General features: G+C 47.3%; 1 protein-coding gene across 2 annotated transcripts in view; it reads right to left on the bottom strand.

The window, feature by feature from the left end:
* Positions 1-22,704, bottom strand: part of LOC122940158 (RRP12-like protein) — a 54,521-nt gene extending 31,817 nt beyond the window's left edge. Inside the window, exons 1-15 of one of the 2 annotated variants that reach the window (XM_044296565.1) lie at positions 22,504-22,704; positions 11,874-12,097; positions 10,402-10,485; positions 10,204-10,280; positions 10,009-10,114; positions 8,792-8,908; positions 8,556-8,694; positions 7,706-7,833; positions 6,398-6,496; positions 6,190-6,281; positions 4,820-4,931; positions 4,582-4,682; positions 2,855-2,969; positions 2,619-2,761; positions 2,419-2,543 (exon numbers count right to left, since the gene is read on the bottom strand). In XM_044296565.1, the coding sequence (XP_044152500.1) occupies positions 2,419-2,543; positions 2,619-2,761; positions 2,855-2,969; positions 4,582-4,682; positions 4,820-4,931; positions 6,190-6,281; positions 6,398-6,496; positions 7,706-7,833; positions 8,556-8,694; positions 8,792-8,908; positions 10,009-10,114; positions 10,204-10,280; positions 10,402-10,485; positions 11,874-12,097; positions 22,504-22,642 (1,801 nt within the window). In that variant the 5' untranslated portion in view covers positions 22,643-22,704. The remainder of the gene's footprint in view (positions 1-2,418; positions 2,544-2,618; positions 2,762-2,854; positions 2,970-4,581; positions 4,683-4,819; positions 4,932-6,189; positions 6,282-6,397; positions 6,497-7,705; positions 7,834-8,555; positions 8,695-8,791; positions 8,909-10,008; positions 10,115-10,203; positions 10,281-10,401; positions 10,486-11,873; positions 12,098-22,503) is intronic. The other variant, XM_044296566.1, reaches the window with a different exon arrangement.
* Between the last annotated feature and the right edge of the window lie 240 nt (positions 22,705-22,944).

Raw genomic sequence — 22,944 nt, 5'->3', positions numbered from 1 at the left:
TGTGCCGCGCCTGCGCACAACAGCTGAACAAGTACTCGGGCCGCCTCTCCATTCTTACAAGTACGCGCACGCCCGCGCATGCGCAAATACAGCAGGCGGGTGCCGGAATCAAATAGCCGGCACCCGACCTCTATGACAGGGAGCGGGACCTTAGGGGTTAACTGCCGCTGATCGCAGCCCCCTATCATAGAGGTCGGGTGCCGGCTATTTCACTCCGGCACCCACCTCCTGCATTTGTATTAACATTGGTGGCGCAGTGCGCCCCCCCCCCCCCCCAGTATAATATACATTGAGTGCGGCCACCCCCCCCCCCAGTATAATATACATTGAGTGCGGCCGCCCCCCCCCCCCCCAGTATAATATACATTGAGTGCGGCCGCCCCCCCCCAGTATAATATACATTGAGTGCGGCCGCCCCCCCCCCCCCAGTATAATATACATTGAGTGCGGCCACCCCCCCCCCCCCCCAGTATAATATACATTGAGTGCGGCCACCCCCCCCCCCCCAGTATAATATACATTGAGTGCGGCCACCCCCCCCCCCCAGTATAATATACATTGAGTGCGGCCGGCCACCCCCCCCCCCCCCCCAGTATAATATACATTGAGTGCGGCCACCCCCCCCCCCCCCCCAGTATAATATACATTGAGTGCGGCCCCCTCCCAGTATACTAAACATTGGTGGCGCAGTGGGAAGTGCCAATGAGGGTTAAAAAAATAAATAAAAAATTAACTCACCTCCTCCAATTGATCGCGTAGATGCCGGTCTCCTGTTCTTTCTTTAGGACCTGTGAAAGGACCTTTGGTGACATCACTGTGGTCATCACATGGTACATCATATGATCCATCACCATGGTAATGGACCATGTGATTAGCTCAGTGACGTCACCACAGGTCCTGAAGCAAGAACAGGAGACCGGCAGCTGCGCGATCAATAGGTGGAGGTGAGTTAATTTTTTATTTATTTTTTTAACCCTCATTGGCACTTCCCACTGCGCCACCAATGTTTATTATACTGGGAGGGGGCCGCACTCAATGTATATTATACTGGGGAGGGGGGTGGCCGCACTAAATGTATATTATACTGGGGGGGGTGGCCGCACTCAATGTATATTATACTGGGGGGAGGGGCGCACTCAATGTATATTATACTGGGGGGGGGGGGGGTGGCCGCACTCAATGTATATTATACTGGGGGGGAGGGGCGCACTCAATGTATATTATACTGGGGGGGGGGGGTGGCCGCACTCAATGTATATTATACTGGGGGGAGCGCACTCAATGTATATTATACTGGGGGGGCGCACTCAATGTATATTATACTGGGGGGGCGCACTCAATGTATATTATACTGGGGGGGCGCACTAAATGTATATTATACTGGGGGGGGGGGGGGCGGGACCTCACATACGGCTCCATGTGGATGACTCATCCACATGAACGAGCACGCAAGGACTGAGCTCTCAGGGTGAGTCATGAGGAGGCGTGGCCGGCCTTCACTCAACTACAGGAGCCGAACCAGGAAGTTATCAGGACATCTACTGCTGGTAAGATTAAAAAAGCAAAGTGGGACAACCCCTTTAAGTAGAGACTAAATTAAACGGGTTGTCCAAATGTTTAACACTAATAATTTTCAGGATAGGTCATCAGTATGTGACCGGTGGAGGTCCGACACCTGTTTAAAGAGTCTGTGGTGTTCAGGTGAGCGCCACGGCCTTCTTGCAGCGCACCAAGCACAGCGCCATACATGGTATAGTGGCTGTGCTTGGTATTGCAGCCCAGTCGCTTGAATGGGACTCAGTTGAGCCTAGGCCATGTGACCGGTGAACATGACAACACCGGCTTAGGAAGAAGCAGTAGAGCTCACCAGTTTCGGGAGTTGGGCCCCCACCATTCAAATACTGATCACCTATCCTGGGGGATAGATCATTGGTATTTAACACTCAGAGAACCCCTTTAAAACCCACGGAGGGAGCTTTATCATGAGGGGGATTTTTTTTAGGCGCGTTTTGCTTGAGTCTCCATTACTGTACTTTGCACCAAATGTATGTTGCATCTGTAAGTGTAACATTTCTGTCTTCAGATCTTACAACACTCCTTTACTTTGTGACACTTTATGTGACCCTTTGAAGCCAGATTTATCATCCACAACTTTTTAAGTCACCTGGACCCCCTCACTTTCCCCCCCTCACTTTCCCAACTGGAGCAAGAGGCAGAAAAATGCCCCAACATCGCTGCACAAATAAACCCCCCAAACTTCACAAAGCCCTATTTTGAACACTTCTTAAAGAAAGAATTCTGGAGTCCAGAGCTTCATAAATTCCCCCCAAAGTTGCTAAATTTTCCATTATTCAATGATTACATTTTAAAATGTTCAAGTTTTCAACATGCACCAAGATCAAGACATTTCTGAAGCACCTCGTTTCTTTAGTTTTTCAGCCAGGGGCAGGAAATATCTTGCGAAGAAATCCAGCTCCGTGTTCTTCACGTAGTCCCGGATCACGGGCACCAGCCAGCTGCGCGGGAAGTCGGAGTTGTCCCTGCTGAAAGAACAGATCTTTATACACAGGAGTTCATTTCTGCTGTTAACCCTCCCAAGACCATAAGAAGACGCTTACTCGGTGCCATCAATTTGCAGCGGGATGGCTCTCAGGACCACCTCGGGTCCCATGCTCTCCACGGCCGCTCCCACCGCACGATCCAGCTCTCCGGTATGAGGGAAATGAGCAGATATCCGCAGGTCAGCGAGCGTCTGCAAACACTGCAATGGACAATGGTCAGATGGTCACCGAGCACATGGGAGAAGATGTTACTGCATCGCCATCTCATCGTGTCACTGGATACCGCTGATTACCTTCTTCATAATTGGGTGGCAAAACTTCCCAGCAACCTCAAAAAAGGTCTGCATGACCTGGAGGACGAAGGCCCAGGAGGCATGAAATTTGTACGAGAGGCCTTCTTCCACAAACCTGAAAAGATACACACAGATAACCAGTGATCTACTCCATATCTCAGAGAGCACATGTCACAGCGGCGGCTCCCGTTATACGTAGCGACCATCTTGAAATGTATACGGCTTGTACTATATATTTATAGAGAAGGCAGCACAGGGAAGGTTACTTCTTGCGGCTGTGTGCAATAGGAGGGGAGGCATTGTAGCAAAAACGGAGGGGGCTTCTGGCTATGCAATGGGAAGGCTTTGGCTGACGATTTGTGCTTACATTAAATGGAAATTTTGGTTGACCATTGGATGGGGGAGGTGGACTATTACTGACACTGTGGGGAAGGAGATGGTGTCTGGCAGCATATTACACACCGCAAATCCTCATTTTAAAGAAGCAAGCTACTCACATAGAAACCAAGTCCCTGCTTTGTCTTTAAAATGAGGTTCAGTTGGCTCTGAGGGGTGTATAATAAGAAATAATGTACCAAAAACATGGCTGCTTTCTACCAGAATCAGCTCCTCACCCGGACATATCTCCTTCACCCAGGCAGCCCCTCTGAGTGCTCTTCCTTGCCCTGTCCGCAGGGGCTTTTTCAGCAGATCCTGTGACGTACCGGGTCTCACCATGGGAATGCTAGGTGGAGGTTTCCGCAGCAGTGAGGGAGAAGACATCACCGGCACTAATGGGTGGGCTAGCCACCAGCAACACGCTAGGGAAGCACTAAAGACCACCCATTAGTGCCGGTGATGTCACCAGGAACAATGCTAGGCAGAAGCCTCCGCCTAGCAGGGCAAGAGAGAGCATCGGAGCGTGAAATGCAACGATGCTTATAACAGAGGGGCTGCGTCTGGATTCAGCTCTGAACCCGGACAACCCCATTAAAGAAAACAGGTCTCAGTTGCAATACTACAAACAGCCTGCAGCTGCGGTTCCGTTTATGAAGGGAAAAAAACGCCATGTTTTTCCCAATCTTGTACCACCCCTTTAAGAACATTGGAAGTCCTGAACATCTCTGCTTGCTGTCAGTAAAGGACAGCGGTTCTTGTTCACATTCAGAACATTTCACTGACATGGGTGTATAGCTGCAGTGAAGGCATATTCAGGGGAGCAGGATACTGATGACTTATCCTTATATCTCATCAATAGATGACAAGCCCCCCCGCCGCTCACCCGATTCAATCGCCCACGTTGCTCACCAGGCTGGTGACGTCACATTCATTGGTCACATGGCCTAGGTGCAGCTCAGTCCCATTCAAGTAAATAGAACTGGGCTGCAATACTAAGCACAGCCACTGTCCAATGTACGGCGCTGTGCTTACCATGCTGTGAGCAGACCCCAGCGCTCACCAGAGCACCGTTACCCTCTTCAAACAGGAGTTAGAGCCCTCCGATTAGATATTGCATTATATTAATGCAGTTTTTACAGGTGAAACTTCCACCGAAAACCATGGCAAATATTCCAAGCTTTTTTTTCTTCCCGATGGGTCCCCATTAATATGTGCTGAACTGTCATTTGCAGAACCTTCAGCAAACAAACCTGCCTCATGTGTGAACTCACTCTAAGAGCAGAGGGAGCGATATACAGTCAGATGTGAAAAAGACGAAGAACAGGCTTATATGGGGCTGGGGGACTCACTTAAACATTTTATAGATGTGCCCAGCAGGTCCGGCTACTGAAGAGGAAGACACCGTTCCGATCTCTGCAATGTGGGGCGCAACACATTCTGTAAGAAGAGACTGGGGAAAGGGCAAACACAGAAGAGTTCATGAAAGGCAAACGGCAGAACCATTATTGACCAGCAGTCAAACGGTTAAACAATCTTCCTCATGAACCCGCTTGCGTTATTAACCCAAAACTATGACGGAGCACATACCTTCAATGTGCCAGCAGCTGCTGACACGACCTGCTTGTGGGGGGACAGGAGGCAATTCATGGACGTAGAGAAAAGACGAGAAAGGTGACCAAAACACAAGTCACTCTGCAATCTGCAAACAAATGAGACATTAGCACAGCAGACATTGCTCAAATGCTACATCCATCAGTCCAACCTCACTTTTTTTTGCATTTCTTGTGACTGGCCTCATTCCTGTGGGATCGCCGCTACTGTGCGGACCAGGTCGCTACATGTGTCGCCGTACCCCAAGATCTACAGTCTTTCTGCAAATTTTGGCACATGTGGTTGTCTTAAAGGGTTTCTACCACTTAGGTGTCACATATTTGGCTGTCAGACACTAGCGATCCGCTAGTGTCTGCTCTGGCCAACCATCCTAATATAATTGCTTTTGGGGCGGTGGTTTGGCTAAAAAAACTACTTTTATTAATATGCTAATGAGCCTCTAGGTGCTATGGGGGCGTCATTAGCACCTAGAGGCTCCGTCTACCTTCAGAAACTGCCGCCGCCGAGCGCGTCCCTCCAGCCCGCCCATCTCCTCCTGAATGCGATCCTCGTATGTATTCTGAGCATGCGCAGTGAATGTCTGATCGCTTCCTTGCTCAGACATCTCCACTGCGCCTGCGCGATGACGCCATAGTGCTCCGAGGACAGGCGCAGTGGAGATGTCTGAGCAGGGAAGCTGTCAGACATTTACTGCGCATGCGCAGAATACATACGAGGATCGCATTCAGGAGGAGATGGGCGGGCTGGAGGGACGCGCTGGGGGCGGCAGTTTCTAAAGGTAGACGGAGCCTCTAGGTGCTAATGACGCCCCCATAGCACCTAGAGGCTCATTAGCATATTAATAAAAGTAGTTTTTTTAGCCAAACCACCGTCCCAAAAGCAATTGTATTAGAATGGTTGGCCAGAGCAGACACTAGCGGATCGCTAGTGTCTGACAGCCAAATATGTGACGCCTAAGTGGTAGAAACCCTTTAAAGTGTGTAACTGAGTCAGTGTCAAGTATTTTAACCATTTGCTCCCTAAAAATAAAATGCTGTTTGCCTTTGTCAAAGAGGGATGAATCATTCAAAATGTGACTCGTGGTCACCACTGCTGTGTATTAACAGCACGTGGTATCTGCCATCTAGTGGTGAAACACCAAACTACAGAACGTGACATTTAACTAGATAGCAACACAACTACGAGAATAAATTAGGATTTTTTTCTGCCCTGGGAGCCATCTTTAAAGATCAGACATCCGGCGCACATGAACGGGGGATGTCAGGAAGGAGTTAATGGCTTTTCCTAATGTTAGTCTTCCATCGGTATCTATGGGACTATCCCGCATACATAATTAGCCCCCTTACCGAGACAAGTTTACGTGAGCTTGCTCCATTACCGCCAGCCATGCAAGCAAGGGCTGCAAGTCGTTCTCATTGGGCAGGTAGTCATACAGAGCCTGTCAGAAAAGTAAAATGAACCTATAGATCAGGCTGTATAATAATAAGCACACACCATTAGCTTCTGTACAACTGCACGCGTTACACGAGATGAGCGAGCACTGAATATACTGACCGTGATGATCTGGGCATTGAGCTCTGCAGTCAGTGCTTGGGTGCTGGGCTTGGAGCTGAAGAGGGCATGGAAAGCTTGCATTGCACAGGCGGTGATGAACTGCAAAATGGAGAAAATAAAAGACCATATATTATAGTAATGTGTGGATACTCCACACTGTATACCGCAATACGCAGACACAATGGCTCCCACAAGCAGTCAGCATTCATTCTTCCCACAGAAGAACATTCCCGGGCCCTTCATATCATCCGGACGCCGTTGACAGGGACACAATGTAAATAGGGATTTGATGTGTTACTTCCAGGTCTCCCCAGTTTCAAAATTAAAATCACCCCCCCATTCCCCAAAATGTAAATAAAATTATGTAAACAATAAAAATAATAATACATATCACGGGCATCGCCGCCTGCTAAAACGCACATACTATTAAAATATAAAAATATTTATCCCAAAAAAATATGTCAAAATGGATAGATTGGTCACTTCACCTCCCAAAAAAAAAAAAAAATTATCAGAAAGTCGTACACACCCTAAAATGGTATGAATAAAAAGTACAGATTGCCCCTCAAAAAATGAGCCCCAATTTTTTTCAAGGTTTTTATTTTTTTTCAGTATTAAAACACAAGGAAAACTATAAATATGCGTTATCGTCGTAATTAGACTGAGCCAGAGAATGAAAGTAAGGCCTCGTTCACACTTTAGTGTTTGGTCAGTGATTTCCATCAGTGATTTGTGAGCCAAAACCAGAAGTGGAGCCTCCACAGACATGAGGTAGAAGGGAAAGATCTGCTCCTTTTCTGTGTTTAGAGTTGCACCTGGTTTTGGCTCACAAATCACTGATGGAAATCACTGACTAAACACTGAAGTGTGAACGAGACCTAACAGGTCGGATTTACAGTATAGGGAACGTCGTAAAAACCAAACCGTTAAGACTGTTGCGGAATTGCATTTTTTTCCCTCCAATTTCACCCTATTTGGAATTTTTTTCCAGCTCCCCACTATATGCAATATTAAATAACGGCATTACAAAGTGCAACTTGTCCCGCAAAAAACAAGCTCTCATACGGCTAAGTGAACGGAAAAATAAAAATAAAAAAAATGGCCTTGGAAAGGCAGGGAGTGAAAACCGAAAACGGCTGAAAGGGTTAATGTTTTCCCCCTAACATGCAAGGAGACTGCACATCACTGGGTCCGGCGCTGGGGTATTGTGAAACTTATTTTGTGTGCGCAAGTAGAAGGGTGGGCACCTGCGGAAAGACTCCGGGGGAACCCATTGTCATAGGCTAGGCTTAACTGGAGGAGACTCACCACGTGACTCAGGGTCATGACTTTCAGCAGGGTCTCGCAACAAGACTTCACTAAACTGACAGGGAAACACGGCAGCACGTCCTTCAGCAGGGTCAGCATGTGCAGGGTGGTGGTGGCTTCTTTGCTGCCTGAAGACAATGAAAATTTAAGGCTGAAGTTTATCACAGCAACTTCTATAATGCGAGATGATGAGCCGTAAAGTGCAGCCAGGGCGTCTGATCAGGAGCAGCTGCCCTCCTCTCAAAATGCGTACCAATGTCCTTTCCAACTGCATGCCAGGTCCCAGTATGTCGTCCTTACCGTCTTCTTTACAGTACATTAAATCTAATTGCCATGTAATTATACAGCTTTTCGCAGCACACCATGGCTCAGCGGCAATGTCTGCGGGCAACCCTTAGTGTGGTTATCCAATAATTAAATACTGATGACCTATCCCTCAGGATAGGTCATCGATATCAGATTGGCGCAGGGGTCCTCCACCAATCAGGTGTTAGAAGCCTTTTCCTAGGCCATGTGACGTCATTGTACATCGGTCACATTAACTAGTTGCAGCTCAGCCCCATTGAAGTGAATGGGGCTGAGCTGCAATACCAAGCAAAGCCACTACACAACGTATAGCGCTGTGCTTGGAGAGCTGTCAGGATTCGGACCTTTGCTGATGTGATAATAGTGACCCATCCTGAGGATAGGTCATCATCATCCATTCCTGGATAACCCCTTTAAATGAGTTTCAAAGATGAGTAAAGCTGAGAGTCATGTACGACAGGCGTCAGCTGCGCCCAGTTCCTATTTTGCATTATCGCCTGTGATAAAGTTAGGAATCATAACCCTCATTCTCCAGATCACTTACCTCCAGACTTCTCAATTTCCTGGATACAAAATTTAGCTGTGGATGATGCGGCTGGGTGGTGAGCGGGGGCCGAATCGGAAAACATGAACTCGCTGCCCTTTAAGATGGAGCATACACCAAGTTGGGCAGCCTTGCGAATCTAGTAAATCCACAAAAGACACAACTTAGTAAACCACACACATTCTTGTCCCCTGTTTTGGCGTCACAGAGCACGGTCACCCTATGCATCATCTTACCTTTGGTTTTGTATGGACAGTGAAGCTCAATAACCCATGGTACACCTGCAGAGTGGACGGGTAACTCCACACAGAGAGGTCCTGCTTGCGTAGCAATACAGCCAGGCAAGAGATGATCTGCAACCAAGAAATGTAACATGTCAGTCCTATGCTGCAAACAGAAACGGTAAAATTATACTTTGGCGTCAGTGTCACATCTGCCACAAAAGCAGAGTATTTGGCCCCTTTCACACGGGCGAGTTTTCCGCGCGGGTGCAATGCGTGAGTTGAACGCATTGCATCCGCACCGAATCAAGACCCATTCATTTCTATGGGGCTGTTCACATGAGCGGTGATTTTCATGCATCACTTGTGCGTTGCGTGAAAATCGCAGCATGCTCTATTTTGTGTGTTTTTAACGCAACGCAGGCCCCATAGAAGTGAATGGGGCTGCGTGAAAATCGCAAGCATCCGCAAGCAAGTGCGGATGCGGTGCAATTTTCATGCACGGTTGCTAGGTGACGATCGAGATGGGGACCCGATCTTTATTATTTTTCCTTATAACATGGTTATAAGGGAAAATAATAGCATTCTGAATACAGAATACATAGTACAATAGCGCTGGAGGGGTTAAAAAAAAAAATACCTGCTGCCAAGCCTGCAAATCTGCAGTGGAAAATAGTCACTGCATCTGTCCTTACCCTTAGGCTGGGTTCACACCTGAGCGTTTTACAGCGCGTTCCTACGCGCTGTAAAACGCACAACAGGCAAGAACCAATGATTCCCTATGGGAATGGTTCTCACCTGGGCGTTTTACAGCGCGTACGATCGCGCTGTAAAACGCCCGACGATTAAACAAGTGATTGAGCTTTTTTTTGGGCGTTTGTCGCGCGTTCCCGCACATAGAAATTCGGGAACGCGCGACAATTTGTGAACGCCAGTCTCTGTATGCGCGATTGTAAACGCCCGTACAATCGCGCATACAGAGCGCTCGTTTCAGAACGCTCAGGTCTGAACCCAGCGTTAGAAGCAGATATAGAACTACCATCATTAAGATCGGTGGGAGTTGTCAAACCGCTGGGACCCCCCAGCAATCCTGGGAAAGGCCTGCCGCACCGATTTAGCACTGGGTCCGCTCAATCGTTGGTCCCTGCACAGTGGTACTATTCAATTGAATGGCCAGAAGCAACACTGTGCAGGGAAAACCAGTGCGGAATCTGGTATATATTACTACTTACCCATCTAACAGCAGAGACACTGGCAGTGTTGGTTTGGGACGCCAAGATGTCCATAAAAGCTTTGGATGTGTCGGAAAACTTCTTGATCAGCACCGGACCTGGAAGCCTGATAGACAACATATCGTCAAGGCACAAAATATTGATGAGGTGCAATGGATTATAGTGTCGCAAAGATTTAAGGATAACCCCACGGACCTCTTCATAACCAGATTGAGCAGATAGGCAACGGCAGCCAAAGACTCTGAGGACTCGACTGCTTCCAGGGTGGTCATCTATGAGCAAAACACACAGCAGATCAGAACCACCTCTGCATCACACCGACACATTGCAACATTACCCAGACGTTACACAGCTGACCCCCGCCCCTCATGGATGCAAGAGAAAAAGACTCACCAGGGCTGCAAAGTATTCTGTCTCTGTCTCGTTTCCTCCCTGGGAGCGGATCACTTCAGTCACAGCTGCCAGCACAGCGCAGATCTGAGGCAGGGAAAAATCAGACGTTAGTGGAAAGTGTCACCCACCATCGCATGGCGCAGACGCAGCCATTATCACTGTACCATCGACACGCTGCAGTGACTGAGAAAACATTACTATGCATGCAAGTTAGATGCTGTAAGGGCTAGCAATTTCAACCTTTAGTACATGCACCCGAGGGGGCACACAACATGTCTACGTGGTGCTTGACCAGTGTCCATCTTAACAGGCAGCACAGTGCATGCTCATAGCATCAGGGGTACTTTCTTGTAATCTGAGTACTTAATACTGAGACATTTTGGCATGCTGTTCATTTCCAGGCACCCTAATATTCATTTTTGCACCCTGCTTCAAGTTTCAAACTTTGTGTCCCTCCCAGTAATACATGCTAGATCTGTGTGTCCAGGATGCTGCTGCCTTCTCCCTGAAACTGCCTTGTGTGTGCTTTCCTCCACGTTTACATTCTGTGTGATTTGCTTTCCTTGTATCCTCGGCCTTGTCTTCACAGTCTGATCTGCTGTGTACTGCACCTATCTCTAACATTGACAGCTCTCTGCTTCCCCCCCCCCCCCCACTCTGTTTTGTCAAACAGCACTGATGTCTGCCAGATTCAGCAGCACTGCCGGCTAGCTGAAGGACTTACACACACTCTGAAGAAGCAAAATGGGGACAAATGCTTAATTTCACATTAAGGATGCAAATAAACATAAAAAAAAAAAAAAAGCAGTGCTGAGATGTCCGTAGGTTATTCCTTTCACTGGACATAACGTGGATAACCCAGGCAGAGACTGTCCTACATTGAGATTCATTCAGGACGTACACACTGCAACAAACTATCAGGACAGGAGTCAGGGTTGTGCTGTTGGTACGTATAAGGCCACATGCACACAACCGTATTTTGGGTCTGCATTTTTTGAGCACAGACCCAGTCATTTCTATGGGGCCACTAAAAATACGGACAGCACATTGATGTCATCTGTGTGCTGTCCACATGCAGTTGCCGTTCCATTTTGCAGACAAGAACAGCCACTTCAAGTGAAGGGAGTGAGAAAATTGCAGCATGCACGTGGCTGAAATCCGTAAATTTGTGGATACGTGGTTTGTGGACTGCAAAACTGATACATCTGTGTGCACGTGGCCTAAATCAAAAGGATTGTTCACACTACTGTAGAAGACCCTCAGCTGTGAGAAGTGTAGGCCACTGATAAAGAGTGATCCACAGCAGGATATGGCCTATAAATGCATACGGAGAAGGTTGTCCTGATGGAGAGAGTCAGCAAGGCATCTCTCCATTCAGGGCCTATCGCATGTGTAGTAAAATCAGAGCAGGGCTTTTTATACAGCACGAAACCGCTAGTGGGCCACAAAGAGCTCATCTAGGACGTTCCTACCTCTTTATGAGCCGCCGAGTTGGACTCCCAGTACCTCTGCACTTTGCCAAAAGTAACATTGGTGCAGTCGGACAAGCCACTCAGGAAGGTGGCACCTGACTTTTCTGTCACACCCATTTCGGCGTCCTCCTCCATGTCTTCATCAGGTTTCTTCTGTATGGAGAACGTCCCGGACTGGAGATCATTGTGGAGCTTGAGCGCGTCTACCGTCAGGTCACTTTTACCTGGAAGGAGGGCGGCAAATCAGAACAAGGTCAGGACTACACAGATGGACGGATGATTTCACATGCTTAAAAATGCGCGCGTCCCAAACCTAAAACTGTGCGAGCTGAAAACAGGACAGTCTGCGCTGGAACATTTAGAGGGGGCAATGCACGGCTTCACAAGCAACGTCATTGCTCCAATGCATCGAAAAACTAAACATGGTCCTGCCTCTGAAACCTGCGCCTGTCTCCAGAAAAGGGTCCCAAAGTGGGAGAGGACATTGGGCATTAGGGTTGTCACCATACCAAAATTTTGATTCAATTTTCATACCATAAAAAAGTACTGCGATACTCGATACCACGCGAAAAAAATAAAACACCAAAAAGGCTGCGTGCATTTCATGGAACGTCCGGCCCATAATAGAACAGTCCTATCCTATATTTTTTTTTTTGGGGGGGGGGGGGGGGGGGGGAAGGCAAATTGTGATTAATTTATTTTTTTCTATTTCTGTGTTCACCGCATAGGAGATATATTTAATATTTTAATAGTTCAGACTTTTTCGGACGCAGCGATACCCAATATGTTAATTTATTTATTTATATATTTTATATGTCAAATTGGGAAAGGGGGCGATTCAAACTTTAAATATTTTGCTTTGTTTTTTCCTTTTTTTTTTCGTTTCATTTAATAACTATTTCCCCCCTTAGGCTACTTTCACACTGGCGTTTCTTGGTCCGCTTGCGAGATCCGTTTCAGGGCTCTCACAAGCGTCCCAAAACGGATCAGTTCAGCCCCAATGCATTCTGAACGGATAAGGATCCATTCAGAATGCATCAAATTGACTGCGTTTGGTCTCCGTTGCGTTTTTTAAGACAGATTGCAGCGTTTTCGTGACCGTCTGACTAAGCAGAGCCAAACGGATCCGTCTAGACTTACAATGCAAGTCAATGGGGACGGATCCGTTTTTCACTGACACAATATGGTGCAATTGAAAACGGATCCGTCCCCCATTGACTTTCAATATGTCAAGACGGATCCGTTTTAACTTAGATTATTTTTTTATGAATAATGCAAACGGATCCGTTATTAACCTCTTAATCAAATGTACGCGGTGGGTGCCGGCTCTATCACACAACCAGCACCTGCCCCGAATGACAGGGCACGGCAATCTGCCGAACCGTGTCTATCACCGCGCCCTGTCATTGAGGGCAGGTGCCGGCTGTGTGATAGAGCCGGCACCCACCGCGTACATTTGATTAAGAGGTTAATTATATGCATCGGTGGCCTCTCCCACCATCCCCTTAATCCTTTCATTGGTGGCAGCGGCAGTCGCGTCACAGTGGGAAGGGACTCCCTCCTACTCCACTGTGCCGGCTCAGGAGATCAGGGTGCGCGCTGAGGGCGGGACGTGCCATGTTCTCTCAAAGATACTAGGCTGCGCAGTAGCACAGCCTAGTATTGGAAAATAGCAAATCCTGGTATCGGATCGATCTGGGTACAAAAGTACTGATTGGGTATTGAAAGTTTGATACCCGATGCAACCCTACTGTGCATGTGCCACTTTCTCCATTTATTGCTATGGGATTTTGGAAAACAGACGAGTGAGCGTGTCTGGCTATTTTCGGAAGTCCCATACCAGTGAATGGAGGGGCGGCTGGGCATGTGCCGTGTCCTCTCCATTCACTGCTTCGGGACTCGCAACTGTACAAATCTCACTGGTACAATGGAGTCCAGGCTGTTCAGCGCACTGAGCCTTTGCTACACTAGATATAATTGTGCGCACTTCTCAGCCGAGAGCAGGACTAGATCTACTGTATGGAGGAAAGTACCGGGACGCACCTCTTAAAGGGGTCGTGCAGCCAGTAATACTGATGGATTATCCTCAGGATAGGTCACCTATATCTGATTGGTGGGGGTCTGACTCCCGGCACCCCTGATGGCCAGCTGTTTGTGCGAGCTTTACTTCCTCCTCAATATTACGCTGCGCATCGTCTCGCTTGCAGCAACGGAGCAGTGTCGTGACTCGTGCTTGTACCAGTGAAGGATCGCCGAGTGCGGAGGCGCATATTTGGATAAAAGTCACCAACATTCTGCAGACTCAATGCGGGTCAAAGATCGACTTAATATACTGGTCATTGATAGCTTGTGATGACTGAGGACATTGCACCGGTTTCTCACGATGCGTCTTCAGTTCCACAAAATATTGTCTCTTTATCTTTTGAAGAGTTATCCGATTTATCCTACATGCAACAATGTTGTCCCATACAGGACTCAAGTCCTATGAGGGATTTTTCTTATGATTTCCAAACTTCCTATCCCGATTTCTACTCTATACAATCTAGATCTATTGCTTTGGACCGCTTTTAGGATTTAATTGAAAAATACCTTTTTGCCTTGCATGACGCAGAGTATATATATCTAATAAAAATAAGAATAAGATATGTGATAATTTTACACACTGTTAGCGCAAGGCTATAAGGGAACTGAAGAATTAGCAGGATGTTGTCATTAAACAGGCTGATAAAGCGGGGGGGGGGGGGGCGGGTCTGTGGTCGTGATAGATCAATATATAACAAAATGTATCCATGTTAGAGGATAAAAATACTTATATGAAATTGCATCGCGACCCCACCCCCCCTTTACCAGCAGGAGCTTCTGTCTCTATTGTCTCATGGCCGGGAGAAAGGTTTTATAAACCAAAAACAGTTGGATTATATTATAGTGAAATATCCCATCACTCCTATATTCCATTCACTTCCTAAAATACATAAGACCTCTTTCACACAGGCGTCATGTTTTTGGCCTGGATAAGATGCGGTTGCGTCGCGGGAAAATGAGCAATTTTTCTGCGCGAGTGCAAAACACTGTAATGCGTTTTATATTATTTTCCCTCATCACATGATCTTTTACCATGGTGATGGACCATGTGACGGACCATGTGATGATCGCAGTGACATCACCACAGGTCCTTTTCCTGTGCACAGCAAAGAAGACAGAAGAGATGCCGGCTGCGCGAGCAAGTGGCGAGGAGAGTTAAATTTTTTTTTAACCCCTCCAGCGCTATTGTACTAAGCATTCTGTATTCAGAATGCTATTATTTTCCCTTATAACCATGTTATAAGGGAAAATAATAATGATCAGGTCTCCATCCCGATCGTCTCCTAGCAACCGTGCGTGAAAATCGCACCGCATCCGCACTTGCTTGTGATTTTCACGCAGCCCCATTCACTTCTATGGGGCCTGCGTTGCTTTAAAAACACACAAAATAGAGCTTGCTGCGATTTTCACGCAACGCACAAGTGATGCGTGAAAATCACTGCTCATGTGAACAGCCCCATAGAAATGAATGGGTCTGGATTCAGTGCGGGTGCAATGCGGTCACCTCACGCATTGCACCCGCGCGGAAATCTCGCCCATGTGAAAGGGGCCTAAGGGAGACTTGCGTTTATGGGTTACTGCCGATGTCTTATCACTCTACACGGTTATCCCTCATAATCTGGCTTTAGATTCTTTGCAATGGTTTCTTAAAATATATGGCAATTTTTCTATGGAGTTTCAGGAATTAATCTGCCAGGTGGTTTCTTTTCTGCTAAAACATAACTTTTTTTTTTTATGTTCGATCAGTGCTTCTTTTTACAACGGACTGTTGTGTCCATGGGGGCTAAATTCTCGCTATCTATGGCGAATATATACATGGCATGGTGGGAGCATCACTACTTATTTTCAGCTCATAACCCTTGGGGGACTTGCCTGAGGTGGTACGGTCGCTACATCGACGACCTACTGTTTGTGTGGCAGCCGTCCCACTTTTTGGCGATTTCCTCAATGATAATAAATGCCATCTAAAATTCTCTTTTTTTGGTGATGCTTCCGCCATTCCCTTTTAAAGGACCTCACTTTAACGGGAGAGGTCATTACCAGTACTGTTTCGTCAAATACATATGGCAAGGATATCGCTGGCAACACTACTTTTTTTGCTACCTTTTGCCACATGTGACATACAATATCAGAGCGAGACGCAATTGCTCTGGTGATCAAGCCTTTAACAAAGAGATGGCATTGGTTGCCTCGAGATTATCCATCATGGACTATAGATCGGGCACAGAAATTTGTTGCATCAAAGTCCAGAACTGATCTTGTTGTTCCTGATAGGCACTTACCTATCAGAAGCAAGCGGAGACGCACTGACAGCAAAAAGGAGAATACCGTATCTTTTGTTACAAGTTATAGTCCTGAATATCAAGAAATATGCAGTTTTAACTTTTGATGAACAATGGACCGGTATCGCCCGACTTGGTATCAAGTGTATTGCGCGCCGCTCGCCCATTTTGGCTCAGAAATTCAGTCTTAGTTTATACACTGAGAGGAAAAAACCCACAATGTATCCACCTGTTTGAACTATAAGGGCACATACAAGTGTGGCCATCACATTTGTACGTGCTGTAGCTACATTCAAGTCGGTTCCTCCATCTTTTCTTTTTCCATGCAACGCTCTTTTGTGCCTAAACACTATATCAATTGCAATAGCAGCTACGTTGTATATTGCACCACATGCTCTGTTTGTCGTCTGCAGGTTGTTGGTTGCACAACTAACAGCTTGAAGACAAGAATTCGGAGGCATCTATCAGATATACCATGTCTCAGCTGTTAGCCTCCACTATGCTGCGGTACACCAGGGCCACGTAGTAGGCCTTCAAGTACAAGGTCTGGAAAGGGTTAATCCCCCTGTTTGGGGGGGGACCATAGACGTAAGCTTTTGAATAGGGAAGTCTTTTGGATTTTTTCTATGGGTACTTCGGCTCCGCAAGGGTTAAAATCGCAGACATGCTCTGACTCTGCACTATTGATTTTTTTTATATATATGTTAAATATTATATTTCTACATAAATTGCACTATTTTGTATTATACATTTTATATGGTCTTGTATTATAACAATGGATTTCTGAATGGACGTTGGGCGTGTTCTAGATTAATTGTGCTCATCTGGCAATCAGTAGCTGCGTCTACTTAAGGCCTCATGCACACGACCGTTGTTTTATTCCGTGTCCGTTGTGCTGTTTTTAAAAATATAACCTATCCCATTATTTTCGCGGAAAACGGTTTGCGGACCCATTCAAGTCAATGGGACCGCTAAAAAACACGGAGGCACACAAGATTGTCATCCGTGTCCGTTTTTTTCCTACCATTTGCGTAACAAACCTGTCTTAGATTTTTTTTTAACTTTCCTTCATGTCTGGTGATCCTCCAAAAATAAAGGAAGACACATGGAAACAAAAACGGATCACGGAACGGAACACAACAACGTGTGCATGAGGCCTTAACCACAGTGCAACTGTTCACTTTTGTCATGAGGAAGGATCAGAAGTAATCGATCCGAAACGCGTAGATGTGAATCCACTGTATTTTAAGAATAAAGGCTGTCACTGTATGGAAGCTGGATACCTGCACAAATCTTTGTTGCCATAGTTTGGAATCGGCGCTTGGTTCCCAGCGCAATCCGTGCTTCCCGTGTGAAACAGGTCTGGCGAGCGCCACAACCTCTTTTTTTCTTCTCATTGATAGTTTGTGCACCGCCAGAGGAGCCGCCTAGTTTATGACAAGGATCAGGCCCCATCATAAATTAAATATCGTTGCACAGGCTTTTCAAAAATTGCAACTTACATCTTTTTTTTAGGCCAAAAACTGTCTTAAGGATGTTCGTAAATAACCCCCCCAAGAACTGTCGAGTCCAACACTCCTCGGTCATTAAAAGGGTTTTCTGAGATCTTCTTTTACTGATGATCATCAGTATCTGATCGGTGGGGGTGCGACACCAGGGACCCCCGCCGATCAGCTGTTAGGAAGGCACCAGCTTTTCTGTGAGCGCGGCGGCCTTCTCTCAGCGCCGTACATTGTATAGCAGCTGTGCTTGGTATCGCGCTCAGCCCCATTCACTTCTATGGGGCTGAGCTGCTCCTAGGCCACATGACCGATGAAGGTGTCACTCGGCCTAGAAAAAGCGGAGACACGGTTGCGGCACTCGCAGGACCCCCGAAGCTTTCTCAAACAGCTGATCAGCAGGGGTTCTGGGTGTCTTATTCCCGCAGATCAGATACTGATCACTTATCTAGAGGATAAATCCCCTTTTAACATCAACACAAAAGAGGGCCATTTAATAATGCCAATTTGGTAAACAAAAAAATAAATAAAAAATTGTTGCAAGGCCCCTTTCTGCGATAAAAAAAAAAAAAAAGGATAGGCCTTTGTTTGCCATCCTCGCCACTGGGGAATAGCGTGACCCTGGCAAATTTACCATTTACACCTGGAAACAGGAGTCAATGATGGTGGAAATCTACCCCGGTCGGCGCGTGCATCATAAATTAGGTGCACCCTCTGGCACAAAGTGTGCTGTGCCGGAAGCTTCATGGCACGGGTTTCCATGGCCGAGCAGCTGCATGCCAGCCTTACATCACCAAGCACAATGCCAGGCGTCAGATGTAATGGTGTAAAGCAAGTCGACACTGGACTGGTGGAAACGTCTTCCGTTGAGCAATCGCACTTCTTTGTTCTGATGGACGAGTCTGGATTTGGTGAATGTCAGGAGAACTTTATGTGCCTGACGGCATTGTGCCGGCTGTAAAGTTTGGTGGAGTAGGGATAATGCTGTGGGGTGTTTCTTAGGGGTCGGCATACTAAGCATACACTTCAGCACCAAGGCATTTTGGGCAATTGTTGCTGCCAACTTTGTGGGAAGAGTTTGGGGAAGGTTATTTTCTGTTCCAGCATGACTGCGCCCCAGTGTACAAAGGGAGGTCCATAGACATGGTTGGATGAGTTTGGTGTGGAGGAACTTGACTGGCCTCAAAGAGCCCAGACCTCAACTCCATCTAACGCCAGAACAGAGACTGCGAGCCCGACCGTCTCCTCCAACATCAGTGTCCGACCTCACAAATGATCTTCTGGATGAATGGGCAAAATTTCCCACAGACGCCATCCAAAACTTTATTAACCAACTCCTTATTAAAAGGTCTAAAGATGTAGAAGGGGATGTCATAAAAGGTCCTGTCGGTGTACATATAGTGTACAGGGCCTATAGATGTCACAGGGAGACAAACCTCCCCTCTATTAGTCAGAGTGGAGAACCGCTAGAAAGAGCAGCTTCCACCGTGTGGAGGACACACTGTGATCATTTACTCCAGCGGGTGCTGTGTAACATCATGTCTTCTTAAAGAATTGTAAGCCCCCCCTTCCAGAGATCACAGCTGATATCAGGCGGTCTGAGAAGTCAGACATGTAAATCAGTTGATACCTGGGCGGCTTCAAGTTTAAAGGGCTTCTGTCACCCGCCAAACAGCAATTTTCAGTATTGGACTTAATATAACTGCTAATGTACGCAGAGTCTTCCGGGTGTAGGGCTGACGTCATCGGCGCAGGCAAGCAAGCGTCCTTCTCTCAGAGCGCCTGCGCCGAATGAGGACCAGTACGGCAAAGGCGCGGGATTTGAGCTGCAGACAGGGCCAGCGGAATGAGGAGAGCGCTCATTGGCCCTGTCAATCAAGTGGAGGAGGGGGCGTTTTTTTAGACCGAGGATGCGGCGGCTACCAGCAAGTCCACCCAACTTGCTGGTAGTGAAGAAATTTGCATATCACAAAAGTACTATTTTTTAAAGAATTTAAAGCACAGCCAGAGGTAAGAGGGGTATATATGGACTCTGCGTACATTAGCAACTATATTAAGTCCAATACTGAAAATTGCTGTTTGGGGGGTGACAGGAGCCCTTTAAAGGAGTTGTCTCTCACTTCAGCAAGTGGCATTTATTAAGTAGAGAAAGTTAATACAAGACGCTTACTAATGTATTGTGATTGTCCATTTTGCCTCCTTTGCTGACTGGATTCATTTTTCCATCACATTATACACTGCTCTTTTTTCCAGGGGCTACGGCCACCCTGTAATCCATCAGTGGTGGTCGTACTTGCACACTATAGGAAAAAGCACCAGCCCATGTGCGCTCCAAGTGTCGGCCAACACTTTTTCCTATAGTGTGCAAGCACGACCACTGCTGGATTACAGGGTGGTCGTAACCATGGAAACGGGCAGTGTATAACATGATGGAAAAATGAATCCAGCCAGCAAAGGAGAAAATATGGACAATCACAATACATTAGTAAGTGCCTTGTATTAACTTTCTCTACATGATAAATGCCACTTGCCGAAGTGAGAGACGACCCCTTTAACTATCATCTTCAAAAACCTTTGCCATTTCATAGTGACCCGTCAAAACCATTGATCGGTAAAGGTCCAGCTGCTGAGACCCCCACAGAGCACCGTAACGCGGTGGCAGAAGCGCTAGCTGAAGACTGGCTCAGAGAAAGTCTATAAACCCATCTTCTGCTCGTGAATACGCACTCCTCCTCCTTCCTTCAATAATCTGGGGTGGTCTCAACACGCGGACCCTTACTGATCAAAACTTTTCACAGGTCACTACGACAAGGAAATATTTTTGTAAACTATAGCTACACCTTAATGGCCATGAAAACTTTCTGGGGCATTCTGATCGGATTACATTTTACTCATTTCGAACTAAAATCATTTTTATTAAAAATATTCAGCAGTTTCTTAGAACAGGGGTAGTGTTGAGCGAACCTGCGTTTTCAAGTTCGGCATACACGGTCGGGTTATCTAAGAATTCTGTTGCGGATTCCACTACCACGGACCCTAAGTTACGGTCCGTGGTAGCGGAATCCATAACAGAATTCTTAGATAACCCGACCATTGTACGCCGAACTTGAAAACGCAGGTTCGCTCAACACTACCCCTGTTCTAAGAAACAGCTGAATATTTTTAATAAAAATGATTTTGAAAACACAAGTTCGCTCATCCCTATACAGGGGTTAAAAATCAGTCCGTTTGCAAGCTGTGACTGTGTTTTCTTAGAATCATGTCATCCGACAGCTCATGTGTAGCTCTTGAAGGTGTTGTCTCATCATGGTCAATGGGGGCATATCGCCAGGATATGCCCCCACTGTCTTATAGGTGTGGGTCCCACCGCTGTGACCCGCACCTATATCGAAAACGGAGCCCCGCAAGTGAAGGAAGGAGCACTGCGCATGAGCAGCCGGCCTCCATTTATTTTCTATGGGGCCGGCGAAAATAGACAAACACTGGCTTGGCCATTTCCGTCGACGCCATAGAAATGAATGGGAGCGTGGACCACGCATGCGCGGTACACTCCTATAAACTTCTAGGGGGAGCCGGCTTGGGGGTGGCCAGATCGGAGTCCTCCAGCCACCACCTTGCGGGGCTCTGTTCTTGATATAGGTGCAGGTCCCAGCGGTGGGACCCGCACCTAAAAGACAATGGGGGCATATCCTAGCGATATGCCCCCATTGTCCAAGATGAGACAACCCCTTTAAAGGGATTCTGTCTCCTGGATTTTAGCGATAGCGATTTTCACACCATCACATCAGTCTCCACGATTTAGTTTAAAATCTACTAGTCTTACTCCCATCTGTCCTGTCATTTAGGGTAAAAATCGCTTTTATTAATATGCAAATTACCTCTATAAGGAGCCCAAGGGGCTGTCCCTCTGTCCGTTGGAGCCCAACCGCGCCCATTATCTCGGAGCCCAGCACCGCCCCTCTCTTAATTATTAACTCATCTCCTCACTTTATTTTTTTTTTCTTCCAGTGCATTGTAATCTTGCCCATGCTCCCTGGTTACACTGGTCCTGCCCGCGCGGTGTCCTGGCAGCATGCGCCAGCTGTCTGCGCTCTTCCTTCGAGCTGCTAAGCGCTATGGGCCCGGATGCTGAACTCCAGGTGATCCTAAGTCTCTACAGAAAGGAATGAACAGACGCAGTCTTCTACAGACGTCCACTCTCGCTAACAGAACCAGGTCCCAAGCGGGAGACCCCCAGCACACACATTAGCATTCATATCCCCCACGAGGGATAAACCATTTAAAGGGGTGTTTCAATAACCCGTTTCCTCCCTATGCACTGGATAGGAAATACCTGCCGGACCACTGGGGGTCCTAACAATGCAACCGCCTCGGAGGTCTCACATGCCACGTATGACTGGGGTGGTACAGACCTGCATGCACTCTATTATGGGACATCTGTGAGCGCTGTCCCCGGCTATGTCCAGCAGAGCCATAGAGCGGTGGTGTGCTTGCTGGACCTGACCCGCCTCTCCAATGGGGGGACATGGGACCGCCATTCTCATGATCATGGAGAGTCCCAGTGATCAGACCCCCAGTGTTATCCCCAAAGCACCCTCTGTGTGCCAGCTGTACCAGCGTGAGATCATCAGGGCACCTCTGAATGTAAACAATCCATGTTGCCATTCACTGACAGTAAGCAGTGATCTGGAAAATTAGCTGACGAAAGTCCCATCTATCTTGCGGACCGGTGCCAGTCTCTGTCCCAGCACGGCTGTCTGTCCTCACCTGAGGGGCGGCTGAAGAACCGGCTTCTCGCAGCTTCCCGGTGCCGCTTGGCCTGTGGGTTGGATTCGCTGCTGTGTCCCTTCTTCCAGCGCTTTACTTTCCCGGCGGTACCGGAGCGGAGCTTCCCCGTCTTCCCCATGATTTCTGAGGGCTACCTGTCCACGCCGTATCCACGTGCGGCCTCCAACACACAGCGCTCACTTCCGGGCACCAGCTCTATGGTGCCAGCGCGGCCAGTAGACGGGACTGCGGAGCAGCGGCCTCTGGTGGCCAGAAATGGTACTGCAGGGGGAGGTCATCCTGGAAGATTCTGCACGGATTGGATCCCCCCAAAAATAAACACATAAATAAAAACAGAACGCAACAGCCTCACATTATACAAGGTCTTTTACCCTGAGTTTAGTATTTTTCTTTTAGTCAGAGTTTTGCATTGTGTTTTTA

The sequence above is a fragment of the Bufo gargarizans genome, chromosome 6, assembly GCF_014858855.1.
Source record: "Bufo gargarizans isolate SCDJY-AF-19 chromosome 6, ASM1485885v1, whole genome shotgun sequence".
Taxonomy (NCBI): domain Eukaryota; kingdom Metazoa; phylum Chordata; class Amphibia; order Anura; family Bufonidae; genus Bufo; species Bufo gargarizans.
The sequence above is the reverse complement of the archived record's forward strand: the minus strand, read 5'-3'. Positions and strand labels throughout refer to the sequence as shown.